The sequence below is a fragment of the Protopterus annectens genome, chromosome 4.part0 (genome assembly GCF_019279795.1).
Source record: "Protopterus annectens isolate FY-2018-M chromosome 4.part0, PAN1.0, whole genome shotgun sequence".
NCBI classification, from domain to species: domain Eukaryota; kingdom Metazoa; phylum Chordata; order Ceratodontiformes; family Protopteridae; genus Protopterus; species Protopterus annectens.
Window position 1 is genome coordinate 1,739,136,487 of NC_056733.1, and position 25,892 is coordinate 1,739,162,378.

Genomic DNA, 25,892 nt, shown 5'->3' on the forward strand with positions numbered 1-25,892 from the left:
GCTACAGATCCCCCACCATACCCCAAGATTCTCACTACACCTTTCTAAACATACTGGAAAATAAGATAGAACCAAACACCCTAATGCTGGGTGATTTTAACTACCCTGCCATTAACTGGGAAAACTACTCATGTACGAACACCTTTGCCCAACGGTTCTTGGAATTTATAAATTCCAACACCCTGGATCAACTAATCCATAGTTCCACCAGGGGCTCCAATATCCTAGACCTGGTCATTACCAACATGGGAAATCAATGCTCCACACCTATGGTCACCCCCTCGTTAGTCAGGTCTGACCATAAGCTAATCACCCTTAACATCCACATCCCACTCCCACCCCCAAGTAAGGAAACCTCCATAAAAAACTTCTCCAAAACCAACTTCATGCTACTCAAGTCAGAAGTGACAAACCTCATGACACCCATGCAGACGGGAACTGAAAGTTCAACTGCTGAATCCTACACTAAGGCACTGTACGAGCACATCCACTCGTGCATGAATTGTGCCATCCCAAATAGAACCAAGATGCTCTCATCCAAAAAAAAGGAAGCCGATCTGGTGGTCCCCTGCCATAAACAAACTTTACAACAAAAGGAAGAAACTGTTGCAGAAAAGAGGAAACTCCCAGGATGCAAAAAACTCCCTTACCAGCCTCAGTAAGAAACTGAGATCCCTCATAAAATCCTCCAAAGCTAGTTACAAAAATAAAATTGCCAAAGATTCCAAAGACAACCACAAGGCATTCTATAACTATGTCAAGAATCTAAATGGCAATGCTCAGATCTTCTCTGAGCTAAAACAGAATGGCATTAAATATACTGATCCCAAGGATATTGCCAATATCCTGGCAAATCGATTCAGTGCCAACTTCACCCCCCTCTCACCCCCTAAATGGCCCATCTCAATACTGGAAGATTGCCAAATACCAGTAATAATGGCTACACAGGTAAGAAAATGCACCCTCCAAAGCTAAGAATACAGCATCCATGGGACCAGATGACATCCCGGGCTGTGTACTACATGAACTACAATATGAATTGGCACCTCACCTAGGTGTCATGTTTAATCATAGCCTCACCTCAGGTTTCATGCCCACTGAGTGGCGCAGAGCTACAGTTATCCCACTCCACAAGGGGGGATCTACCTTGGATCCTGGAAACTACAATCCCATCATTCTGATGAGCCTTATCTTCAAGGCCATGGAGCGTATTATCATGGAACTTATAAACAAAGACATTGGCAACCTTCAAACACTGGACCCCACCCAGTTTGGGTTCATGAAGGGCCGATCTTGTCTCCTGAACCTGATTGACTTCTTCAAATCAGTCTCCAGAGCCATGGACAAGGGTAAGGTGGTCCACACAGCCTTTCTAGACCTTGCTAAGGCCTTTGACACTACCCCCCACTCTGGAATCATAGATAAACTTACTAAGCTGGGAATTAATCCCTACGTCATCCAATGGGTTACTAACTGGCTTACTGATAGAACCCACACTGTAAAAGTAGCTGACTCCAAATCCAGCTCCAGACAAGTGACAAGTGGAGTACCTCAGGGTTCAGTCCTGGGACCGCTCTTGTTTGGCATCTACTTCTCTGAAGTACAGGCCAACACTAACGGACTCTGACTAACAAAGTTTGCAGATGACTGCAAACTGGGAGTCATTACTGAATCCTCAAATGATGTGGATACTCTACAAAAGGGCCTTACAGAAACAGATGCTTGGTGCCAGAGCCATGGGCTCAAGCTCAGTGCCAAGAAATGTATAGTTATCCCCTTTAGGAAAAAGCATGCACCCGTGAATTACCATATAGGTGGCAGTACACTAAACACTGAAAGTGTGATAAGAGACTTAAGGACACAGGTGGACAGTGGACTCACCTTCGATAACCACATCATCACAACAGTCAGGAAATCCTTCTATGTGGCACACCTCATCATTAAGGGCATTTCATCCAGAAAAAAGGAGGTCATTGTCCCACTGTACTCATCCCTCATTAGACCCATTATAGAATACAACACCCCGTTTGGTATGTACCTCTCAAGACATCTGCAACAACTGGAAAGGCCGCAAAAATACCTCACTAAAAGAATCACAGGCCTAAAGCAGATGCCCTACACTGACTGCCTTAAAAAACTCCAGCTATACTCTGTTGCATATCGTCTACTCAGAGGCAATCTCTGCTTAACATACAAGGCCATGTCAAACCCAGAGCTGTTGGACATGCTACACTTAAAGAAATCCCAATCCCTCAGAGCCACATGCTCCAGGGATCTAAACCTTGTCATCACAATAAACAAAACAAGCTGGATGGATAGGTTCCTGACCCAGAGACCCCCAGACTCTGGAATAGATTGCCCATACATGTCAAGCAGAGTGCCTCTTTGGCCTTCTTCAAAAGGAACCTTGACGACTGGATGGGAGAAAGGAAATTCACCCCGGGGATCACGTCAGTTGCCCTGCTAGACAGGGGTCCAGGGAAGTAAATAGTGTGGGAAAAAATAGCCAGGGAATTGTTATGGCTAGGCTTATACAGGCCCTATGAACCTATGTGTTACATGCCATGCACCTGGAATCCACATTCAAATTCACCATGCTCAAATGTCCTGCCTGGAGCCATAATCTGCAATATAACACACACACTCATGTCACTGCACCCCTGGTACCAATCTGATTCTATTATAGTCTGTGTGGATGTAAGTGACCTGAGATGTACCTCACTGAACTATATGAAAAGGGATATAATGGATCTCTCAGAATATGTGTTACAGACAGGTACAGGCCTTGCATTGGGCAGCATTCTACCTTACCAAGGAAGATACATCATCATGAACATAAAATGATTGGTTTTAATAAGTGGCTTAGTTTCTGATGTCACTCCAGCAAATTCAATATCTGTCAGGATGGGAGGACATGGTAAACAGACCGGGTCTATATTATATCCTTGAAGAGACTTTTCTTTGAATATATAATCATCAACACCTAAAGAGCGAAAGCTCTAAAGTGCAAACGAGGGTGTACACAAAAAACACAAACTTCAAAACCCTAATCCCTAACCCTAATCCCCCCCACCCCATCCAACTAAATATACCAACTCCAAGATCGCTCTACATTGGGGAAAAGGGCAATTCCCGATAACGTCCAACTGAATTTTTTCCCGAGGAAAAAAATTGCGGATGTGGCCATTCGTGCTTTAGAGCATTCGCTCTTTAGGTGTTGATGATTATATATTCGAAGAAAAGTCTCTTTGAGCATATAATATAGATCCCAACAGACTATGTTGCTTTGCCAAGGATGTGCTACACCTGCCCCCCCCCCCCCAGGCTTCTAGATATTGGCTAAAACTTTATCTACCTCTTAAAGCCTTTTTCAGCAATGTCTCCAAGCAACCTTAAAATGTTACTGCTCAATGCTAGGAGCAGAAACAAAAAATCCACACCCTTCAATCCCTCCTATTTCTGGAAAAAGCAGACATCTGTGCCATCTGAGAGACAGTTTAAAGTCACAGAAAGTACTCCAACAGTGCAAGTCTACGGTACCTTCCACACATTTACACTAACAACAGCAAAGACTGGGACCAAAGATGGAAGTGTCTTGATCTATGTTAGCATCAAACATACCTTCAGGTTGGATAAATGGAATGATACTGTGAAGTTCATCAACTTGCAGGTCACCATAGTTAAGGTCCCTCAACATATGACTAGCTACAGGTCACCATCTATGCCCCAAGAATCTCATGACTCTTATCTAAACCTACTAGATGCACTCACCAACCAACCAGAAGAACAGTCACAAGGTCTTCTTCAGCTACATCCAAAACCTTAAAGGTAAAACACAGCTGCGTGCTGAAGTGGTGGTGAAAGGTACCACTTTCACCGATCAGTGTAACATAGCAAATCTACTGGCTGATAAATTCAGTTCAAACTCCCTCCCATCCTGCTCACCCACAGCTCCACCAGGTAAAATACCTTCCAATATACTTCCCACAACTATTAGCAGGGTCCAGGTGATGGCACCACTCACTAAATTCAAGAAGACAGCCTTTATGGGTCCCAACAAAATCCCCAGATGCCTCCAGAACAGTCTAAAACATAACTTATCAGGACCACTTGAGGCAGTCGTCAACTACAGCTTTGAAGCAGGCTACATTCCAAGTGAATGCAGGAATGCAACAGTCATTTTCCTCCATAAGTGCAGACATCAACAGACCCATGGAACTTCAGACCCATCAGTCTAACAAGACTAATATGCAAAGCCATGGAATGGATTATCATAGATGTTATAAACAAGAACAAGAACATTGTTAAGCTAGAGACACTGGATCTATCCTAATTTTGATTTTTTAAGTGAGGGTTATGCCTGCTTAACCTGGTAGATGTCTTTGACAAGGTCACCAAGACAATGGATGAGGGTAAAACAGTACATACTGCATATCTTGACCTGGCCAAGGCATTCAATACAATACCTCACTCAGGCATTGTTGGCAAGCCCACTGAGCTAGGCATAAATCCTTATATAACTCATTGGATTGCTGGCTGGCTCACAGACTGGATCAGGAAGTCAAGATTGGTGAGACCACCTCCATCAAGAGACTGGTCACCACAGGAGTAACCCAGGGCTCCATGCTGGCCCTGCTCCTGTTTGGTATCTACTTCTTGGATGTCAAGTGTAACGTTTATAGCCTCTGGCTCACTAAGTTTACAGATGACTAAATCTGGAGCTATTATAGATTCCCACAAGACACCAATAACTTGCAAAAGGGTTTGAAACACACAAATGATGCTAAAACCAAGGCCTCAAACTCAGTGCCAAAAAATACATTCTAATGCCCTTTGGGGAAACTGTAAACCCAAGTTAATTACGCCAATGATAAAACACCCCTAAGAGCTAACTCAGTAGTAAGGGATCTGGGAACATATGTGGACAGCAATCTGATCTTTGACCAACATTAATTTACTATTTTATGGCATTAATTACAGTTGTATACACTTTATTTCTAATCTAGTGGGTTTTGTGTCTTTAAATTTTGATTAATCAATCAATTCATCAGTGGAAGGGTGGTTTGGGGCTATTTAAGCCTGTGTAACTATATGTGTTTGTCTGATGAAGTCAAAATTTGATGAAAACGTGTGTGCTATCTGTTGGCGTTAAAAATAAATTATTTTTCCTGCTTCGAGCCTGTTGAGCTTTTCTGTGCCTTATTGTGAGCTGTTGGAGTCGATTGTATTGCCGTATCACCTACTGTGGATTTGCCTTTTCATTTTCGTTTTGGTTGTTGGTTTTTCTTGGGTTTCTACGTGTTGGAGATTTGTGGTATGGATTCGTGTCCGGGCAGTTCCATTACTGACGGCAACAGCACCGGCGGTACACAGGCAGCCGGTGAACTTTCCCAGCTTACGGGCCAGCTTTCTCAGCTCGTTCAATTACTTACCCCCATTGGTTTGGGGCTTCAAACTATCATTCAGAACCAAAGTGAAGTGCTAAAAGCCATTGGTAAAAGAACCGGTGTAACATCTGGGGATTCCCCCGTAGATGTGGATTACAATGGTTCGGGCTACGGAAGGCCGAGGGAAGCGCTTGTTAATACGGACTGTGCAGCGTTTTTGCAAACACCAGCTGTACTGAGGGATAGTGTTACGGAGTCGTCTATTCCTTGTCATCAGCCAGCGCCAGCCCACGATACACAGCCCATGTCCACTTCATTCTCAGATTGGGTTAACGCTAAACCCTCTTTTACGATTCCGGGTTATCAATTGACTACCTCCAGTCAAAGATATTCATACGATGAGAACTTAAGCTTCTTGGAAGAATCTTTATACAGGTACAAAAGTTTGATTTTGGATAATTCATATTTGAATGAATGCATTAACAAAGGTATTGTACCTAAAGGCCTTAGGGTACACAAGTACCCAAATAACGTTATTGGTGGAAGCGAGTTTCATCTTGAATTGGTTCAAGCGTTTGACAGGTGTGGACTGGACATAATGAGGGCTATCATAAAGAAAAACGAAAAAGACATTAAAGGACTATCTGAGCAAATATTCAAATGTAATAATGACATTACCACTGACTTGTTATTTGCTGTTGAATCACATAATGTTAAATATCATGACATTCGCAAGAATGTAGATAAACAATGTGACATTATCATTAACAGGAAATTTAACAAGTTAAGGAGGGATCTTAGGGAATATAAGGAGGAGCGACAGTATCCCAATCCGCCCCAGACTAGGGGTAGACTATTCCAGGTCTCCGATTACCAGCAGAGACTTGTTCCTAATGATGAGGTGTTGGTACCATCAACAGAAGAGAGGGAGGACCATGCCCCTATGGACACAACAGAGCAAATGGATGATAGTTTTTTACCCAGGAGATCCGAATGTATTCGGAACCAACAAGGGGGACATACCCTTCCAGTTTACCCGATTTTTGCCCAAGGCAGGGACAATCGGGTGCAGGGGTGGGGGAGGAACAGGAATCAGGCTTGGTGATAGGGACAGGTATCACGGTTAAAAACATTGGTGTATACCAACAATACAGCAGGAATGGTTATCATATATATAATTACAGCGAAGTACCTGTAACTGGAGTTCATTTTGACCTATTTACCAAAGGTTTTAAATTTGTTCCATCTAAAGGTTCCCAGTTAGTAAATAGTATTCTCGATGTAAAAATGTTCATTCGTAAACTCAATTTCCAGCAACTGTTTGGTTATGGCCCTGTTGCACCCAGTTTGCATCTTAAGAAGTCTAGTTCCTTCAATCCACCATTACATCCCCAATTAAGTAATTTAGAGAACAGAATTGAGAGGGAAATACGTAAACATCTAAGCCAGGAGTCTGTTGAATGCAATCTGACTGATGAGGAGAACACAGTATTATATGGCTTGGCACACAACCATTCCATTAGAGTGATGCAACCGGATAAAGGAGGGGGTATTGTCATTATGAGTCAGCTCTTATATGACAGTAAAATGGGGGAAATACTATATGATACCAACAAATATACTGTAACATCTATCCAGGAAATACATTTGTCATACAAAAAGATTGACTTAACCATCAAAGATATGTTGGATCAGGAGGTCATTGAATTTGACACCTTTTCCTTCTTAGAAAACAATTACCCAAAAGTACCCACCATTTTTGGTGTGCCCAAAATCCATAAGTGTGTGTATGACCCGCCATTGCGACCCATAGTGGCTGCACAAGGTTCCAAGACACATTCTATTGCAAAGTTTTTGGATTGGAAGCTAAAGCAGGTTTGGGGGAAAGAGTCGTATCTCATCAAAGACTCTTGGGAATTTTTGCGGAGAGTGACCACAGACCTCTATAAGCCCAATCTTATATTTCTTACAATAGATGTGGTCGATTTGTTCTCAGTAATACCTACTGAAGTTGGACTCAAATGGATAGAGGAAGCTTTATGGGAGTGTGCAGGGATAACACATAACGATGTCACCATGGTTATGGGATTGTTGGAGTTGGTATTACGAAATAATTACATTTTTTATGGGGGGCGAATACTTCAAACAAATTGCAGGGGTGTCCATGGGGGCAAATTGTGCTCCAACTTATGCTGATATTATTATGGCTGTCTGGGAAAAGAAATTTATTCATAATAGTGGTTATGAAAAATATTGGAATCATTATTCCAGGTTCCTGGACGACATCTGCATATTTTGGGTTGGTCCAATGGAGACTATTCAGGAATTTATTACATATATTGGGGGTACTACCACCTTTCTAAAATTTACTCATGAGATATCAGTGGAATCAGTTCATTATTTAGATGTGACCCTAAGGAAAGTTGAATCGGGGTTTACTTCGACAGTCTATAGGAAGCCCACTTACTCCAATAGCTATTTGCATTTTTCAAGTTCACACCCAGGGTTTCAAAAAAGAGGCATCGTGAAGGGTCAGTTCGTTAGGGCCTCACGCATGACATCTCACGACCAACTATTTAACATCGAGTGTAATAAGTTGACTACAATGTTTAGGGACAGGGGGTACCCTTTAGCCCTGATAAAATCGGTTAAGGATGAAGTCACCAAGGGTAGAACTACAAGGTTCAAACCAATTTTGGGGCAGGAGGGTTTACATAATGAGCAGGGTCAGGACATAACGGAAGGTGATGTTCATCAGTTATTGTATATTACAGAATATAGTTCAAATGTGGGGCAGATTAACCAGATTATTAATAGGGAATTTCAATCTTTTCAGGATATAACAGACCTTGATGGATTTAAAAACATAACCTTTAAAACCGTGTATAGAAGAGGTCTTAATTTGAAAAGAATTTTAGAAAAGGGAGGTATGCAGCGTCATTATGAACATCCTCGTAGGGGTACTTACAAGTGTGGAAGGTGCTCTCAGTGCAAATATATATCGAATCAGGAATCTTTCTATTTGGAAAGTAGAAATAGGAAGATCAGTTCGAAGACATTTTACAACTGTCTTTCCTGCGGGGTTGTCTATTTAGCAGTGTGCCAGTCATGTCAGGCATTCTATGTTGGAAAAACTAAAAGGCAACTCCGTAGAAGAGTGTATGAACATCTCTATCAAATACAAAAATGTGATAACAACAACGCACTTTTTAAGCATCTCAACACATGCCCTGATGGAAGCTTTACATTTTTTGTTTTGGATTCAGTTATTCAGGATGCCAGGGGTGGACCATGGGAGGTATTACTTTCCCATAGGGAAACATACTGGCAAATACTTTTGGAATCCAATAGATTCCCTGGGCTTAATGATAAAATATCCATTGTCCCTTACTTAAGGTTAAAATCTGATAAAATTTGACATTTAATATTAAGATAATAGGAATGTTATATATTATTCATAGTATTATTAGTAGTTCATATTTTATGGTATCATTATTGTTGTATATGACATTTTTAAGTGTTTTTAAAATGCAATTTTAATTTACTATTTTATGGCATTAATTACAGTTGTATACACTTTATTTCTAATCTAGTGGGTTTTGTGTCTTTAAATTTTGATTAATCAATCAATTCATCAGTGGAAGGGTGGTTTGGGGCTATTTAAGCCTGTGTAACTATATGTGTTTGTCTGATGAAGTCAAAATTTGATGAAAACGTGTGTGCTATCTGTTGGCGTTAAAAATAAATTATTTTTCCTGCTTCGAGCCTGTTGAGCTTTTCTGTGCCTTATTGTGAGCTGTTGGAGTCGATTGTATTGCCGTATCACCTACTGTGGATTTGCCTTTTCATTTTCGTTTTGGTTGTTGGTTTTTCTTGGGTTTCTACGTGTTAAAAAATACATTCTAATGCCCTTTGGGAAACTGTAAACCCAAGTTAATTACGCCAATGATAAAACACCCCTAAGAGCTAACTCAGTAGTAAGGGATCTGGGAACATATGTGGACAGCAATCTGATCTTTGACCAACATGTAACTAAGATAATAAGGAAATCATTCTATGTAGCCCAACTTATAGGGAAGAGTATGGCATCCAGGTTCAAGAAAGTTATAGTGCCACACTACTTGGTCCTTATCAGATCAATCATTGACTACAATGCCCCCTTTGGCATGTACCTAACAAGACACTTGCAACAGTTGGAATGCCCAGAAAGGTTTCTCACATGAAGAGTTCATGGCATGAATAACCTGTCCTATAATGATCGCCAGAATGCTTTGTCTCTACATTCAGTCTCCTACAGGCTGCTAAGAGGTGATCTTTGCCTGGCTTCCAGGGATTCCTCAGACCAAGCCCTGATGGATCGGTTGCATATGCACAAAACAAACAGCACCAGAAACAGTAGATTGAGGGATCTGAACTTCACTTTTGACAGAAATAAAATGTACTAGAGAGATGGATAAGTGTCTCAAAGGATCTCATGCCATGGAATAGGCTCCCCATCCATGTAAAGCAGAGTTCATTCCTGACCCTATTCAAATAAAACCTTGACAATTGGATGAGACCCCCCAGTCTGGCTCCCATGCCCCTTATGAAGAGTGGTCATCAGTAAAAGTATTATCCTAACCAACACCCCTAACACCCCCTACAAAGCCCTTGGCTAACTCTCTACTAATATGTCCCCCCTCATATACACACCCATAAAACTTGGGACTAAATGGTTTGCGGTCCATGTCTAGTCTAGTAAGGGCACTAGTGGTCATTAGTTTAGTAACAACTTATGGACCTATGCACCTTGCTACACCTCTGAGAAGCTGTTATATGATATTAAAGTGACTTGGCACCACCTTAAACACACACACACACACACACACACACACACACACACACACACACACACACACACACACACACACATACATACACACTTATAGGTTCATAGGTAGGTACTAGGCTATCGGCCCAAGGGCCTAAGTAAGCCTAGCCAACAAGGTTTCCTGACTTAGGCCACCCAGGAAAGTTATTTTCCTGTGCCCCTGTCGAGCAGAGCCACCAAAGTGATCCCCGGGGTGTATTTCCTATTTCCCATCCACTTATCAAGATTTTTCTTGAAGAGTGCTAATGAGGAACTTTGCTTGACATAGATGGGTAGCTTCTTCCAGAGTATGGGAAGTCTCTGGGACAGGAATCTATCCCATCATCATGTCCTGTTTATTGTGGTGATAAGGTTTAGGTCCCTAGAGTGTGTAGCTTGGTGGGATTGTGATTTCTTTAGGTGTAGCATGTCCACCAGCTCTGGGTTTGGCATAGCTTTATATGTTAGGCAGAGATCACCTCGGAGTAGGCAATATGCTACAGAGTAAAGCTGGAGATTTTTGAGATGATCAGTGTAGGACATCTGTTTGAGGCCAGTAATCCTCTTTGTGAGGTACTTATGTGGCCTTTCCAGCTGCTGCAGATGTCTTGTAAGGTACATTCCAAAAGGGAAGTTGTACTTTATAATGGGTTTAATGAGTGTCGAGTAGAGGGGAACAATGACCTCTTTTTTTCCTAGATGAGAACCCTTTTGTGATGAGGTGTGCCACATAGAAGGATTTCCTGACTACTGTGGTGATGTGATTATCAAAGGAGAGACTACTGTCCACCTGGGTCCCCAGGTCTCTTATCACACATTCGGCGTTAAGTAGACTGCCACCTATGTGGCAGTTCATGGGCACAGAGTTTTTACCAAAGGGGATGACAATGCACTTTTTGGCATTGAGCTTGAGGCCATAGCTCTGACACCAGGCATCTGTCTCAGTGAGGCCCTTCTGTAGGATGTTCACATCATTTGGGGACTCAGCTATGGCTCCAAGTTTCAGTCATCTGCAAAATTCATTAGCCAAAGACCTTCTGTGTTAGCCTGTACTTCAGAAAGTAGATACCAAACAGGAGAGGTCCCAGGACTGAACCCTGTGGCACTCCACTTGTCACTGGTTTGAAGTCAGATTTGGAGTCTGCAACTTTTACGGTGTGGGTTCTATCAGTGAGCCAATTGGCAACCCATCTTGTAACATGGGGATTTATACCTAGTTTAGTGAGTTTAGCTATAATTCCAGAATGGGAGATTGTGTTGAAAGCCTTGGCGAGGTCAAGATAGGCTGTGTGAACCAACTTACCCTCATCTACAGCTTTGGTGACTGCCTCAAAGAAGTCGATCAGGTTCAGGAGGCATGATCTGCCTTTCACAAACCCGAACTGGGTGGGGTCCAGAGATTGGAAGTTACCAATGTCTTTGTTTATGAGTTCCATGATGATACGTTCCATGGCCTTACAGACCAGGCTCATCAGGCTAATAGGGTGATAATTCCTGGGATCAGTGGTGGCTCCCCCTTTCTGGAGTGGGATAACTGTTGCTGTGCACCATTCAGTGGGCACAAAGCCTGATGTGAGACTGTGATTGAACATGGTGCTTAGGTGGGGAGCCAGTTTATTCTGAAGTTCATGTAAAATGCAGCCTGGGATGTTGTCCGAGCCCATGGATGATGTGTTTTTGGCTTTAGAGAGTGCAGCTTTTACCTCTGTAGTTGTTATTACAGGGACTCTACATTCTTCCTGTATAGATATAGGCCCTTTAGGTGGTGAGAGTGTAGTAAAGTTAGCACTGAACCTAATCTGCCAGGATGTTGGCAATATCAGTTGATTCTGTAATTTTCATGCCGTTGTGCTGTAACTCAGAGCAGATCTGGGTGTTGCCATTGAAATTCTTGACATAGCTGTAGAATGCTTTGTGGTTATCCCTAGAATCAGTGACAATTTTGTTTTCATATCTAGCTTTGGAGGATCTTATAAGGGATCTCAGCTTCTTACTGAGGCTGACCAGGGAACTCCTCCACTCATGGGATTTTACTCTCTTTGGCAACAGCTTCTTCCTTCTGTTGTAGAGTTTGTTTATGGCAGGGGACCACCAGATTGGCTTTCTTTTTTTGCAGGATAGCATCTTAGTTCTGTTTGGGAAAGCATGATCCATGCACTCGTGTAAGTGCTTATAGAGTGCATCTGTGTGGGATTCAGCAGTAGTAACTGTATTGTCCATCTGCCACTTCTGTCTTAAGAAGCATGAAGTTGGCTTTGGAGAAATTTTTTTACCATGATTTCCTTAATGGCGGGGTGGGGGCGGGATGTGGATATCTAGTGTGATTAGCTTATGGTCAGATCTGACTAATGAGGAGTTGACTTTAGGTATGGAACACTGGTCACTCATGTTGGCAATGACTAGGTCTAGGATATTGTTGCCCCTGGTGGGGGTGTGGATAAGTTGATCCAGGGCATTGGAATTTATGAATTCCAGAAAGCGTTGAGTGAAGGAGTTGGTACGAGTAGTTTTCCCAGTTAATGGTAGGGTAGTTGAAATCCCCTATTATTAGTGTTTGGTTGAACCCTGATATTTTCCAGTATATCAAGAAAAGAGGAGTGGGAATCCTGGGGCATGGTGGGGGATCTATAACAAGGCACAATTTGGACTGCAGTTTTGCCCCGAGTAAGTTGTACTTGGGTAACCTCTGATGCATTATGCTGAGCAACTAGCCTGGAGGTGTGGATATCCTTAATGAATATGGACACACCTCCGCCTTTGGTGTTCCGGTCCAGGTTAGGTGGCCGAAAAGTGTGGTATGAGTTATACCCTGGTAATGTAGGGCTGTTCTCTGGAGCCTTAAACCAGGTCTCAGTCACTGCACAGATATCAATGTTCTCCATTTAAAGGAGTGCCTCGAGGGAGTGCATTTTGAAGTTTAGACTTCTAGTATTGAGTAGCATTACTCTCAGTTTTTGCTTGCCTGTTTCTGTTATGGTGAGTGGAATTTGTCATTTGAACCTTGCCTAAAAAAGGCACTACAGGGGCAGCAAGAGCCTTAGCCAGTATCCGGAATCCCAGGGGTGACAGGTGTAGGCCATCCCTGACAAAGCATTGTGGTCTGTCAACCATGTCGTCCCAGGCAGACAGATACTGGATCCCCTTAGAATTATACCAGAAGCTTAGCCAATTGTTGAAGTCATTCATTTTATCCTTGTACTGCGGTATCCTTCTGGGTGATGGCAGGATGCTACTCAGGGCTAGGGTCATACCTGCCTGGGCTACAAGATTGGAGAGCTCTTCCATGTCTCTTTTCATGTAGTCCAGGAAGGTACATCTTAGGTCATTCACACCAACATGCACAATGACAGTCATATTTGTACTTGTTGTGGAGTGACCTGAGTGCGTGGGTTATGTGGCGGATCCTGGCACCTGACAAGCAGCTGACAGTAACCTTATCCTTGTTTAGCCTGGTGAGTGGGACATCAGTGTGCATGACTATAGAGTCACCTATGACTAGTGTGTTGGGTGCGTTGTTTTGCCTTATGGGCAGTGGTTGAGTGGTGCACTGAGTCTGTGGGCTATGTGTCATTTGGATTGTGTTGGGGGTTGAGGTTGCTTGCGTTTCTGCTTTGGAGGTCTCTGTTGCTTGAGCAGATTATTATTGAGAGCCTCCATGAATGTTTTTGTGTTTCTATGTGTGGATTCTGGTGGTGTAGGTTTAGTGGGAATATGTGATGAGTGTGGTGTGGTGCAAGTGTTTACCTTCTCCTCTTGACTGTCAAGTTCAGTCTTGGTTGAAGAGAGCTTTACCTCCCGTTTGGCTAGATAAGTGCATCTCTCACAGGTTGTGGTGTTGGGTGGTAGGAGGAGAGAGTTGTCTGTGTACATGAGGCAATTGCTACATTGCCCCAAGATGCCCAGATTCATCAGATAGACAGGAGAGAACACTGGGAGCTGACCCCTTAGACATGCCTGAATAAAAAAACTACTTTCCTCTAGACAAGTGAGAAAAGTGAGTATAAGAGCTGGTTTTCTCTAAGCAAGTGAGGAAAGTAAGTACAAAAATTGTTTTCCTCTAGGTAAAGAGGAAGGTTGAGTGCTGTAGTAATTTGTAACTTATTTAGTGCTAACAAGTTCTAAACAAGTGTTGAGCACGAATAAGCAAATTCAAGTGCTAAAACTAAGAATCTGTACCTGGATCTTGTGGTAGATAGGTTACCTAGTGCTTATCACTCCCACTGATAAGCTAGAATGCTTCCCTCCAACACAGAAAGGCTTGGGGGGCTCAGAAGCTTACAAACAGTCCTGGATACAGCAAATCTGTATCTGGACTAGACTAGTTACAGGAAAGGTAGGAAACAAGCGCAAACGCGGGCTTTTAAACCAGAAAGCTGAAAGAGATTGAAAAACTGCCCAAATGGCCAATAAACTACAATTTCTGGGCCAGAAACCATTCTTGTTATAGATAGGGTACCTAGTGCTTACCACTCCCACTGATAAGCTAGAAGGCTTCCCTCCAACACAGAAAGGCTTGGGGGGGCTCAGAAGCTTACAAGCAGTCCTGGATACAGCAAATCTGTATCTGGACTAGACTAGTTACTTATTATTTACTTTTTAAAAATTGGACTAAAATTGCTTTTTGTTTTTTTAAGTACTTAAAACTTGAATTCTGAGTATATTTTCTGGTCTCAGCACTGGTAACTGCTTCCCTGAACTATCATTGTAAACCATGTGTTTCTTCTGAAGATGTTTTATTCTCCTTCACCTTTTTGCATTGTTTTCTGGCTGAAGTAGTCTTGAGTCTGTGCATAGAGTGCTAAAGTTCTGATTATGACCTAAAAGTACTGGAAGAGCTGGGTAAAGAAGGGTGGAAGTGAATGGCTTACACTAGGTCTGCTGTACTAGGGGGAGGGATTTTGCATTCTCAAATATCCAATTTGCAAATGTGGTTATAAAACCAGTTGATACTGTTCTGATAGTCCCATGCCAGCGATGGTAGCTGTTCTGTTGTTTATGTGTGGTGGGGAAGCATGCCCTCACCATAGGAAGGGCTTAGGACACCATCACGGTGTGGGACTAAGGCCATAACGGAGACAGTTCTCATAGCTGGCCACATGATGGCTGTGCCACAGATGTTTCTTGCCCTGAGGTTATTGGAATGAATGAGAAATGGTGGCAGCTTATTTACTGGCAGGCATGGATGTCAGGAACATAATCTATAAAAAAAATCTATGGCTGAAACACAGCACAATATTCTGGCAATTTAAGTTAAAGAGATGATCCCATGACAAATCTTTACTGATAATTGAAAGCATAAGAGTATTTTGGAAGACTTTGAGGTTCACTGCACTCAAAAGATTAGTAGAGAACCCATCCAAAATGTAAAGTGTGCTTTTTAAAAGATGAATGTTGACATTTATTTCATTTTGATAAAGTTATCTGCTGAGACAAAAAGGCAATACATTTTTAAATATTTGTCAATACAGTTGAATCAGTTTCAATATATTATTGCTTCTAATACTTGCTTAAATTAATAGTGGAGTTTGGATAATTAATTAAATTAAGTGGATAACTTTATGAAAGTTGATAAATGTTACTGGAATGCAGCTTTTACAAATTGTGGTGAATTCTTATATCCCAAGATTCTCAAGTCTGGCAAAGAAGCAATTCCACTGGTGTTTCATTGCTGAAATGAAAGTTATTGCAGTAGTGAACTCCATGACCCTGCTGTGACACCATATCGTGTCAGGACTTTTGCAGATGTAAGGATTACTGGTAGTTGTTGACTGAGTAATTAGATTATTTACTAGGATGTCTGCAAATGCTATAGCAATTTGGTTGCCTGTGTGCGCTACTCACCTCACTATGCTTACACTTAGCAAGGGTATCATAACTTGTTAGAGATGGGATGCATGGCAAGGTTTAAAAAAGCCCTTGTGGTTGTTAACCTAGTAAACACCTATAAACATATGCAAGACACAATCATGTGAAAATCCCATATACAGTTGCATTTATGGGTAACTGAACACACACTGCACCCATACATTGCAACTCTAGCAAGATACTCAGCTCTAATTCACTTTTTTGTTTCATCCTTTTCCTAGTCTCTTCTTCAATATATCCCGTTCAGCTATTTCTCATCTATAGGTGGGAATAGAATCACTTTTACACTGTCCAGTGCTTTCCAGTTGCCTGTGTGCTCCACTCTCCTCAGTTCTTTCCTCTGTGAAGATTTTTGCATTCCTTGACTATGTGATCACCCCCTACACCCTCGCTCCACTCATATTTTATGCTTTCTGATATAAAGCCTGGATATTTTATTGCTTAAGCATACCTTCTCTTTTCCAAGAGCTCTACTTATATAATTTATTGCTATTAGAACATTTTCAACAGATGTGAACGTTACTTTACTCTGCTCAGTTGCTTTGCATTGCTTTGACATTTATCAGTTTGCTGTTCTATGCTCCTTATTAACTGTTTTATTGCATGAGAAGTATAGTAATTAGACAGACTTTGTTTTTAGTTTTTGTATACTTTGTCTTCCTTGCTTTACTTTCTTTAAATTCTTTTGTTTCCTGTTATTTATGTATTTTTGAGCTAAGATATTGTTTCACATTTTGATTTTTTTTTCCTTGGGTCATGGTTGAAAATAATGCCTGAACAAGTCTACTCACCTGTTTTTGAAGTATATAAATAAAATAAACTAAAATAAAATTGTCATTCTGGTATACAGTCAATGAAAGGTGAGAGCATATTGAAATATTTATTTAATTTTTATACATAACATAGAAGAGAGAGAATAATAAATGTCTATTTTGACCGTCTGAGAACTCTATGAATGTTAACTAAATTTTTACATGTCACACATTCAATTAGGCACTCAGAAATGAAATTTAGATACTGAAAATATTGTGGAATGTTACTTCCCTAAAATGGCACTTGGGAAACACAGAAAATTCAGTCTAAAATCACTGAAAATATAATAAATCCATTCTTTCTGGGGGTTCCCTGATGCCACTTCGACCTACTAATACAGCCAACTCTCAAAAGGAAATTAAAAACACATTACTACAAATGACTCCATCTCTTAATGGACACACCGTGTGAGCTGTCCTACTGCAATGAAACAGATCTGTTATTTCTGACAGATATATCAAAGGCTAGTTCCTCTAGTCTATTCTGAGTGCTAGGTATTGTTGTGTTACAATGCTGCTTTTTGTGACTTACAGATTTGACACTCCCTAATACATCTGCCAAAACATTATTTGAAAAATGTGGGTCAGTATCAACTTTCTGAAAGGCAATAAACTGAAAGTCAAGAAACTGAAATTATAATGTTGAAATGTCATAACGTTGAATTGTTAAAATGCTGAAACCAAAATACCTACCCCCCCTACACTGTGGACTTGAACCCCCCTTCTCCCACAGGAACTAAGTTAGTGCTTGTTCCTAAGTTTACTAAAAGGGGAGTGATATTGTTTGTTTACTGGTTGTGTACTGTTACAATGCATGCATAAAGTACATGTATGCTGTTACTAGGTATTCTGAGTTCTGTATTGTACATTTTCAATGTTACGACTTTTAATATACATATTCAATCAATATGCTGTCACATACCAAAAAAAAAAAAAAAAAAAAAAATATATATATATATATATATATATATATATGTATATATACATCTTTACAGACATATACACACACACACACACACACACACACACACACACACACACACACACACACACACACACACACACACAAATACCAAATGACACAATTCAAATAGCTGAACGCTCATTTTACTCAAGCACTTTTCAATCACATTTCAAATAATTGAAACATCACACAGTGAAAATACTCCAAGGGAAAACATTTCTTTGAGGGTACAAAGCTTTGCTCCTCACTACTTTATTTATATATACTAATGCCGTGGTTGTATAGCTGGGGAGAAAAGTGAAAATACCAAGTGAGCAGGGAATTACTGCCAGTGCACAAAAAGAAACCATACCAGTAATGATTATGTATATATGACAGCAATCATGTACATGACTACCTCCCCAGGTGTGCAGTAGCAAGTCCCACCTAAACTTTGAATATTCATGTTGATGTCTTCACGGGCCACATTAATATTCATTGGGTATTTAGCACTGAGCTTGAGGGGGCACTACGATTATCTAATGGATTTTGCTTTTTACCCCCACACCCCCTGGAAATTAACTATACCTACTCCGAGATTGCATTACATTGAGGAAAAAAGTAAATTGTTTGCACAACGTTAACATCAAATCTGCACAAGCATCATTTGAATATGACATCACGGCCTTTTGGGATGTCAATCATGCAAGTTATACTGAAGCCACACCCCCATCTGCGTGAACTGCCAGGGGAGGTACGCATGTATTAGATCACCTATATGACACCAATCACCAGAGGAAGCTTCTTCAAGTATTTTTGCATATTGTACTTCTGTAGATGTTTCGCATTTAGTGAAATGAACAATATGGTTATTTAACTAAACAGACTTTCAAGCTTTATAACACCATAAGCTGCCATTCAGTGAAATCGACATTCAGTCAGATAAAAGGAATACATCTGTTTATCACCCTCTCTCTCTATAGTTTTATATATACATATATATATATATATATATATATATATGGGTCTACTTTCAAAGCTGTAAGTTTCAAAATATTGAATTTCTTATGGTCGAGACCATAAGATCAAAGTTTTGAAACTTACAGCATGGAACAGGACATTTACCATTTCCCTCGCTATAGTGGGATTCAGAGTTGGTATATTTAATTAACATGGGATGAGGGGGTGAACACAAAAAAAATGTTTTTGTTTTATTTTTTTCAAAGGTTCAAAGTTTCAAAACTTTGATCTTATGGTCTCAGCTATAAGAAATTCAAAGTTTTGAAACTTTGAGCTTTAAAATTAGACTCATATGTAACAAACTGTAGAGTCTTCTAGCAGACTTATTTGATGAGGGGGCTTTCTTATTGTCAGATCCAGAAGCTCTCAAAGTAGCCTTCCAGACAGAAATACATGTAGAAAATCTGATTGTCTACAAGTGCTAGCACAAGATGGTAGGTTATTAGCGACAAATCAGGGAGCAAAATTCGACAATGATTGTTCAAGAATTATGCATGAATCAGCTTGTGCAATTTTCAGTCCATTAGCTGTTCTCTGTTCATGTTAGGAACCCTAAGTATTGTTTGGAGTTATTAAATGCTTATGCTGTTGTTAATGATATTGTGGGATACCTGCTAAACCTGCTTCCAATCTGTGAATTATCTTTTAACAAACAAATATAGTAGATTCTAACTTACGAAATCACTTTGACAAATAGGAATACATTTAAATATTTCTTTTATACAGTGTACTGAAGGTTGTTTTAATGTTTGGGTTACTGTTTCTGTAATATAATAGATTGCATGTCTGCAGCTAATTATTCTTTCTAGAATTTCATCTGTAAATATTTTATATTTATTATAGCTTTGAGCTCAGGCCATAGCTGAAAAGATTTAATAGATTAGCTCAGTTATCCAGGTATTTCATTTAGGAAAAAAATACTGACTGCTACCATTTACTTAATTCTGACTTTGTGCAATGACTATTGTGCAATGACTTTGTTCTTATTCTAATCAAGTTGTTTCTCTAAGTAAGTAGGTTCTTTGTGCAGAGGCATATTCTAGTGTAAATGTTTTTTTTTGTGTAAACTTATATAAACCAAACCCATCTGTGCAAGACCCTCAAATGCATTAATCAACAGACATGTATGTTAAATACTGTCCATGCATCAGTTGTTCTGTTCCCTTGAGTACAGTAAAGTTTGGTGACATGCTCTTACTCATACAGTGTAATATATATTGATGTTTACTGAAATAAATCATATGTTGGGCATTGGTAAAGCACATCACTTCTGCTAATGACATTTAGTTCTTATCTGAGATTCCCACCCCCAGCATTCCTGTGTGGTTTTTGTCAGGTTATGTGATTCCCTTCCAAAACTATATATATGTTGTAGGTTTGCCTGTAAGACTGAGTGTCATGTCTAACTAACTTTGTGAGTGTCCTGTTATTGACTGGCTCCTTGTCCAAGATTATTATCACTTTTGTCTACCTTGCATTTAATGTTATTTGACTACTGCAATTAAAAACCATTGAAAAGAGGAGCCAATTAAGATACTGATGGGATACAATTTTTAAATAAATCTGTAATCATGTCCATTCTCTTTTTTTTAGCAATTCCAAAGACACTGAAAATCTGGGTCCCAGATCAGATTAATGCTGGTACCAATATCAGCCTGAACTGTTCTGTAGCAAATATTTTTCCAAAAAACTCTGTACAGATGCTTTTCAGTACAGATGTCCTCAAAGGCAGTGAGATATCCTTCTCTGGGGAAAATGAAAATGGAACATTCACATTGACTACAACATTACTTTTCACTCCACAACCTTTACATCATCAGAAAGTATTTACTTGCAAAGTGATCCACACAGACCTCAATAAGACACTGCACACCAATATTACTATTGATGTAAAATGTAAGTATTCCTTTTATAAGTTTTTAAACAATGACTAGGTTTAAGCAATTCAACAGAACATAAGTGGATATCTGCATATTTACAATATGTAACAGAGAGGGTGAGATGCAAATATAACATGGTTCTAAAGACAAAAATATTTTAACATCCAAAAAATCAAATGCTTGAGTAAATATGTCAGAATGATTGCATACATGGCACACACACACAGCAACATTATTTATGTGGTTACTGCACAGTTAAATTTATTGTGTATTGTCTGCTGTTTAAATGGTGTTTCTTATAAACTGATTGATTACCACAGCTGAGTTCTATGTTTTGTCAATATTACCAGTAAATTTGTAAATGGCTATATTTATGCACAATAGTGGAGATTACATACACTTAAGGACAAGATCCTTTAGTAACCAAGTCCGGCAACTAGCCTCTGGAATATTTCATCAAAAAAAAAAAAAAAAAAAACACTCGGTCAACCATGGCATTTAAAATTTTAATAACATATAAAATATATAAAAAAAAAACAAAACAAGGATAAGCACTTTCGAGCCATAGCTCTTCTTCAGCTCCATAAATAATAATAAAAATTGTTCATTTTAAAATGTTAAAACCATCCATTGAAAACAATCAATGGCAACAACTCCACTTAACACACCCCCTTAAGTCTCATTAGTTCCAAGTTCAACAAATGATAATCATCATCTTGGCCTCCACCCCTTCAGGACTGGTTTCAGGGGTAACATAGTATTTAAACCAGGGACTCAATCTGCCTGTAGATCAGCTCTCCATTTGGCTTCAATTTGTTCAGTCAATAGACATCTATCACCTTCTCTTATAGTTAACTGCTGTACATGTAACACCATAAAAATAAACAAATGTTTTACATCCAATTTAAAATGTTGTGCCAGAGCATTATGTGCCGCCTCTGCTCTGATATCTCTCGCATGCTGGAAGACACATTCCTTTAGCATGCGATTGGTTTTACCCACATAAAAAGACGTGCATCACACACATTTGGCAAGGTAGACCAAGTTCTTAGTCCTACAGTCAGCAAAGCCATGAAATTTATAAACCCTCTCACCAATCGGGTGTTGAAAGACGTTAGACTTATCAATAAAAACACATCCTTTACAGTTTCTACATGGAAAAGTCCCAATCTTGTGGGTGCTAGTTAGAGAAGTAATTTCATGACAGGATCCTTACAAAGTATCCTTTTCAAGTTTAATGCATTTTTTTTGAAACTGAAGGATGGAACTGGACCTACTATTTTATTTATCTTGTCATCAGAGTGTATAATTTTTCAGTTGTTTCTAATCACAGCTTGAATCGTGAAAATATCACTATTATATCTCATGACTACCCTTGGATGTGAGGATGACCCCTTCAAGTATGTATTCGACTGTAACTGCTCCCTTTGTGGAGAAAGACCATCACATGTCCTCAATGGCCCAATTCATCTCTGTTGGAGCCATGGTTTGGCTCCTGTTCATCTCCATGTATGATGGCTCCTTTCCATTCTCTGTATATCTTGTTTTGGATAGCCACGATCTCTAAAACATGTGAGTAAGAAGATCATTTCTTCCATGTACCTATCATTTTCTATACATAGTCAAGTGCATTAGCTGGTCTTTCACCACATTACTGAAAATGTCATGTGGGTGCATGCTGTCACACATCACATTGAAAACGATACTTTGTAAGGATCCTGTCATGGAAATTACTGGTCTAGCTAGCACTCAAACCCACAAGATTGGGACTTTTCCATGTAGAAACTGTAAAGAATATGATTTTATTGATGTTTAACTTCTTTCAAGAGGGTTTATAAATTTCATGGCTATGCTGACTGTAGGACTAAGAACTTGGTCTACCTTGTCAAATGTTTGCAATGCACATCTTTTTATGTGAGTAAAACCAATTGCATGCTAAAGGAATGTGTCCTACAGCATGGAGGGATATCAGCGAAGGGGCGGCACATAATGCTCTGGCACAGCATGTCATATTGGATGTAAATCATTTGTTTATTTTTATGGTGTTACATGTACAGCAGTTAACTATGACAGGATGTGACATATGTCTGTTGACTGAACAAACTGAAGCCAAATGGAGAGCTGATCTACAAGCAGATCAAGTCCCTGGGTTAAATACTATTTTACCGCTGAAACCAGTCCTGAAGAGGCGGAGGCCAAGATGATGATTAGTATTTGTTGAACTTGGAACCAATGGGACTTAAGGGGTGTGTGTTAAGTGGGAGTTGTTGCCATTGATTGTTTTCATTGGATGGTTTTAAATTTTTAAAATGAACAATTTTTATTATTTTTATGGCTCTGAAGAAGAGTTACAGCTCAAAAGCATTTATGCTTGTTTCTTTTCTTTATATGTTACTAAATTTTTAAATGCTGTGGTGGACCGAGTGGGTGTTTTTGTTGCTGAAATATTCGTATTCTACCTCTCTGGTTCTTTGGCACTCCTGTGTCTGGTTGTGTTTGCTTGGATTCTGATATTTCTACAGAAAGAAGAACACATGGCGGGAGCAGACATTGAAATTGTGGAATTAGATTATCAACCGGAGGTATCAGCTACCAGGATTTTAAGGAAGGTAGTAAATGTTTTACTAGACAAGAGGTAAATCCATTGATTAACATAGACTTTACTCATGGGGTGGCTGATAATACTGATGTCAATGTAAATGATGAAAGCTTGAAAAAAGCCTTTTATGACTTGGTGAATGATTTATTTAAATTGAAATGCCTTCAGTTACTATGTTTTCACCTGGAGGCATGCATACATTACAAGATTGTACCCAGAGGTTTACGGGTGCTGTGCATGCCTATCTATGGGAATAGCTTCCCGGAGCTTTTGGCCTGATGGCAGGAGATAAACTTACAAACCAGTTTTAAGTATATGAAGTTGCTGATTAGTTACTTTGAACCAGAAGAGAGGGAACTTCCTGAAAGAATAGAGAATAGACAAAACTGATTTTATGATGAAGTTCCCCCCGAGACATGCTTGGTGAGACAGGAGAATTTGTTTCGTGTTATAGAATCATATGAGCATAAGTTGCAACAAACGAAGGTTCATAAACTACAAAGAGACTATAATGATGTCATAAAAGGCAATATTTTTGTGTGGCTGAGAGAAAAGGTTGATGCAGCTAATACAACCGTAAGTACTGGTTTGTCTTCATTTCCATTGGAGGTAATGACGACTGCTATTTCAGCTGATCCTTGTCAGAAGCTCAGTGATAAGCAAGACCTTGCCACAAGCCTCCACCAGTGTTAATGAAAGGATTTTGGTTCAAGAAGAGTCAGTCATTAACAATAGTGATGAAAGGTTTTCTGCTGAACAATTAGAAGCTAGACCTAAAATTAAACATAACATAGGCTCGAGTTTTCCAGTACTCCCTGTTCCAGTCAAGGCAAAGCCACTAAACCAGAGAGACAGGATAAACAGCAAAAGCAGAAAATGAAGAAAGGTAGAAATGTAAGTCCTTTATTAGTGGTGAATCTTTCTAATGTGTTCTAAGTAATGAACAATTGAATGTTTTGAATAAAGGGTTGACTTTAATACCTGCCTGACCCCCCCAAACTACATGAAGCTTCAACTGATTTGAAACTTTATGGTTGAACTGTTATGCTGAAAAATTGGGACAACAGAAAGTAACAACAAATATAGAGAGAGGCTGAAGTAACCCAGTACCTTATTTCCGGCACTTCACCCAGTAGTAGACTAATTTGTAAGAACACGTGAAACTGAGATGACTGATATCATGCATTCATATAAACGGCGGAATTTTTACAACTTAACTAAAGTGGAGTCTATAGCTTTAAAACAACTAGCCTCCAATCAAAACATTCTTATTAGGCCTGCCAATAAAGGTGGAGCCATTGTCATAATGAATTCTTCATCGTATAAAGAGAAAATGTTATTAATGTTGCAAGATCAGAACACATATAGTGATATCTCTACCCAGGATGTGAAACAGAAAATGGATAATAACAAGTGTAGGGCAGGTGTTGGAAGAATTATTTATGACACGTAAGATTTCTGAAGAAACATATAATTTTGTGCAATGTGATGCTCCAGTCATAGCAGTAATAAAAAGACTCCCTAAAGTACACAAGGATAGTGGGAATCCACCCCTGAGGTCGATAGTGATAGGTAGGTGATGGGTGACTGAGTGTATATCTAGGGTGTATATTACATTATAGAACTTTTAAAAGTTCGAACGTCATATGGTCAACAGCATATGATGATTGAACTATTAGAAGTTCGAACATTTCAGCGGAGATCTCCATACATTGCGGAATGGGAAGATTTCCCTTTCCTGCACTGTAGTGCAATCTCGGAGTTGGTATATTTAAAGACTGGGGGGTGGGGGGTGCAGGGGGGGCTTGCCCCCCTGCTTAAAATGGTCAGGTAGGTTTTTCCTGTTGTTCATTTTTTTTAGCTTTTCAAACTTTTACAAGTTCGATCATATGGCTTCAACCATATTACGTTCAAACTTTTAAAAGTTTGATAATGCAATATACACCCATATATCTATATGGGTGGAAAACCAGTTAAAACCCATGCTGGTGTGACACCCATGCCCTGGCCCAGCAATCAATGAGCCTCAATCCTCAGCACTAACACCAGTGAGGGGCATCTCATATAGGAGGAAGGATAAATACACACAGTAAAGTGCAATTTCCCTTAAGAGCACACAAAGATCACAGTCCGGGGCTGGTCACTCCCTTGCTCTCCACGTCCACAATAAGACTCCCCACTGGCACAGCTATAGGGTCCAGATCTCAGCCTAGTGGGCAAGCTAAAACTTCTAGCACCCTCTCTATCCAACCAGTGCTTCATGTCCCTGCCCAAGCAGCTGAGACACACACACACACACACACACACACACACACACACACACACACACACACACACACACACACACACACACACAATTTGATAAGAGTTTATACAACCACACAGACACTCCTGGGGAAGGCTGGCACAGGTTCTCCAGCTGTGCCCCTTTTTCCTGGACTATATGGTAGTGTCAGCTGCCACCACCCACTAATATTTATCATGTACTCAAAGGCCCTTAAAAGGGTGTCCAATTATTACTGCGCAATATTATTATC

General features: G+C 40.0%; 1 protein-coding gene across 1 annotated transcript in view; it reads left to right on the forward strand.

Annotated features, from left to right (window-relative positions):
- The first annotated feature begins 6,674 nt into the window (after positions 1–6,674).
- Positions 6,675–25,892, forward strand: part of LOC122800485 — a 215,108-nt gene continuing 195,890 nt past the window's right edge. The window contains exons 1-3 of the mRNA XM_044069926.1: positions 6,675–7,487; positions 8,224–8,314; positions 20,470–20,772. Of these exons, the coding sequence (XP_043925861.1) occupies positions 6,675–7,487; positions 8,224–8,314; positions 20,470–20,772 (1,207 nt within the window). The remainder of the gene's footprint in view (positions 7,488–8,223; positions 8,315–20,469; positions 20,773–25,892) is intronic.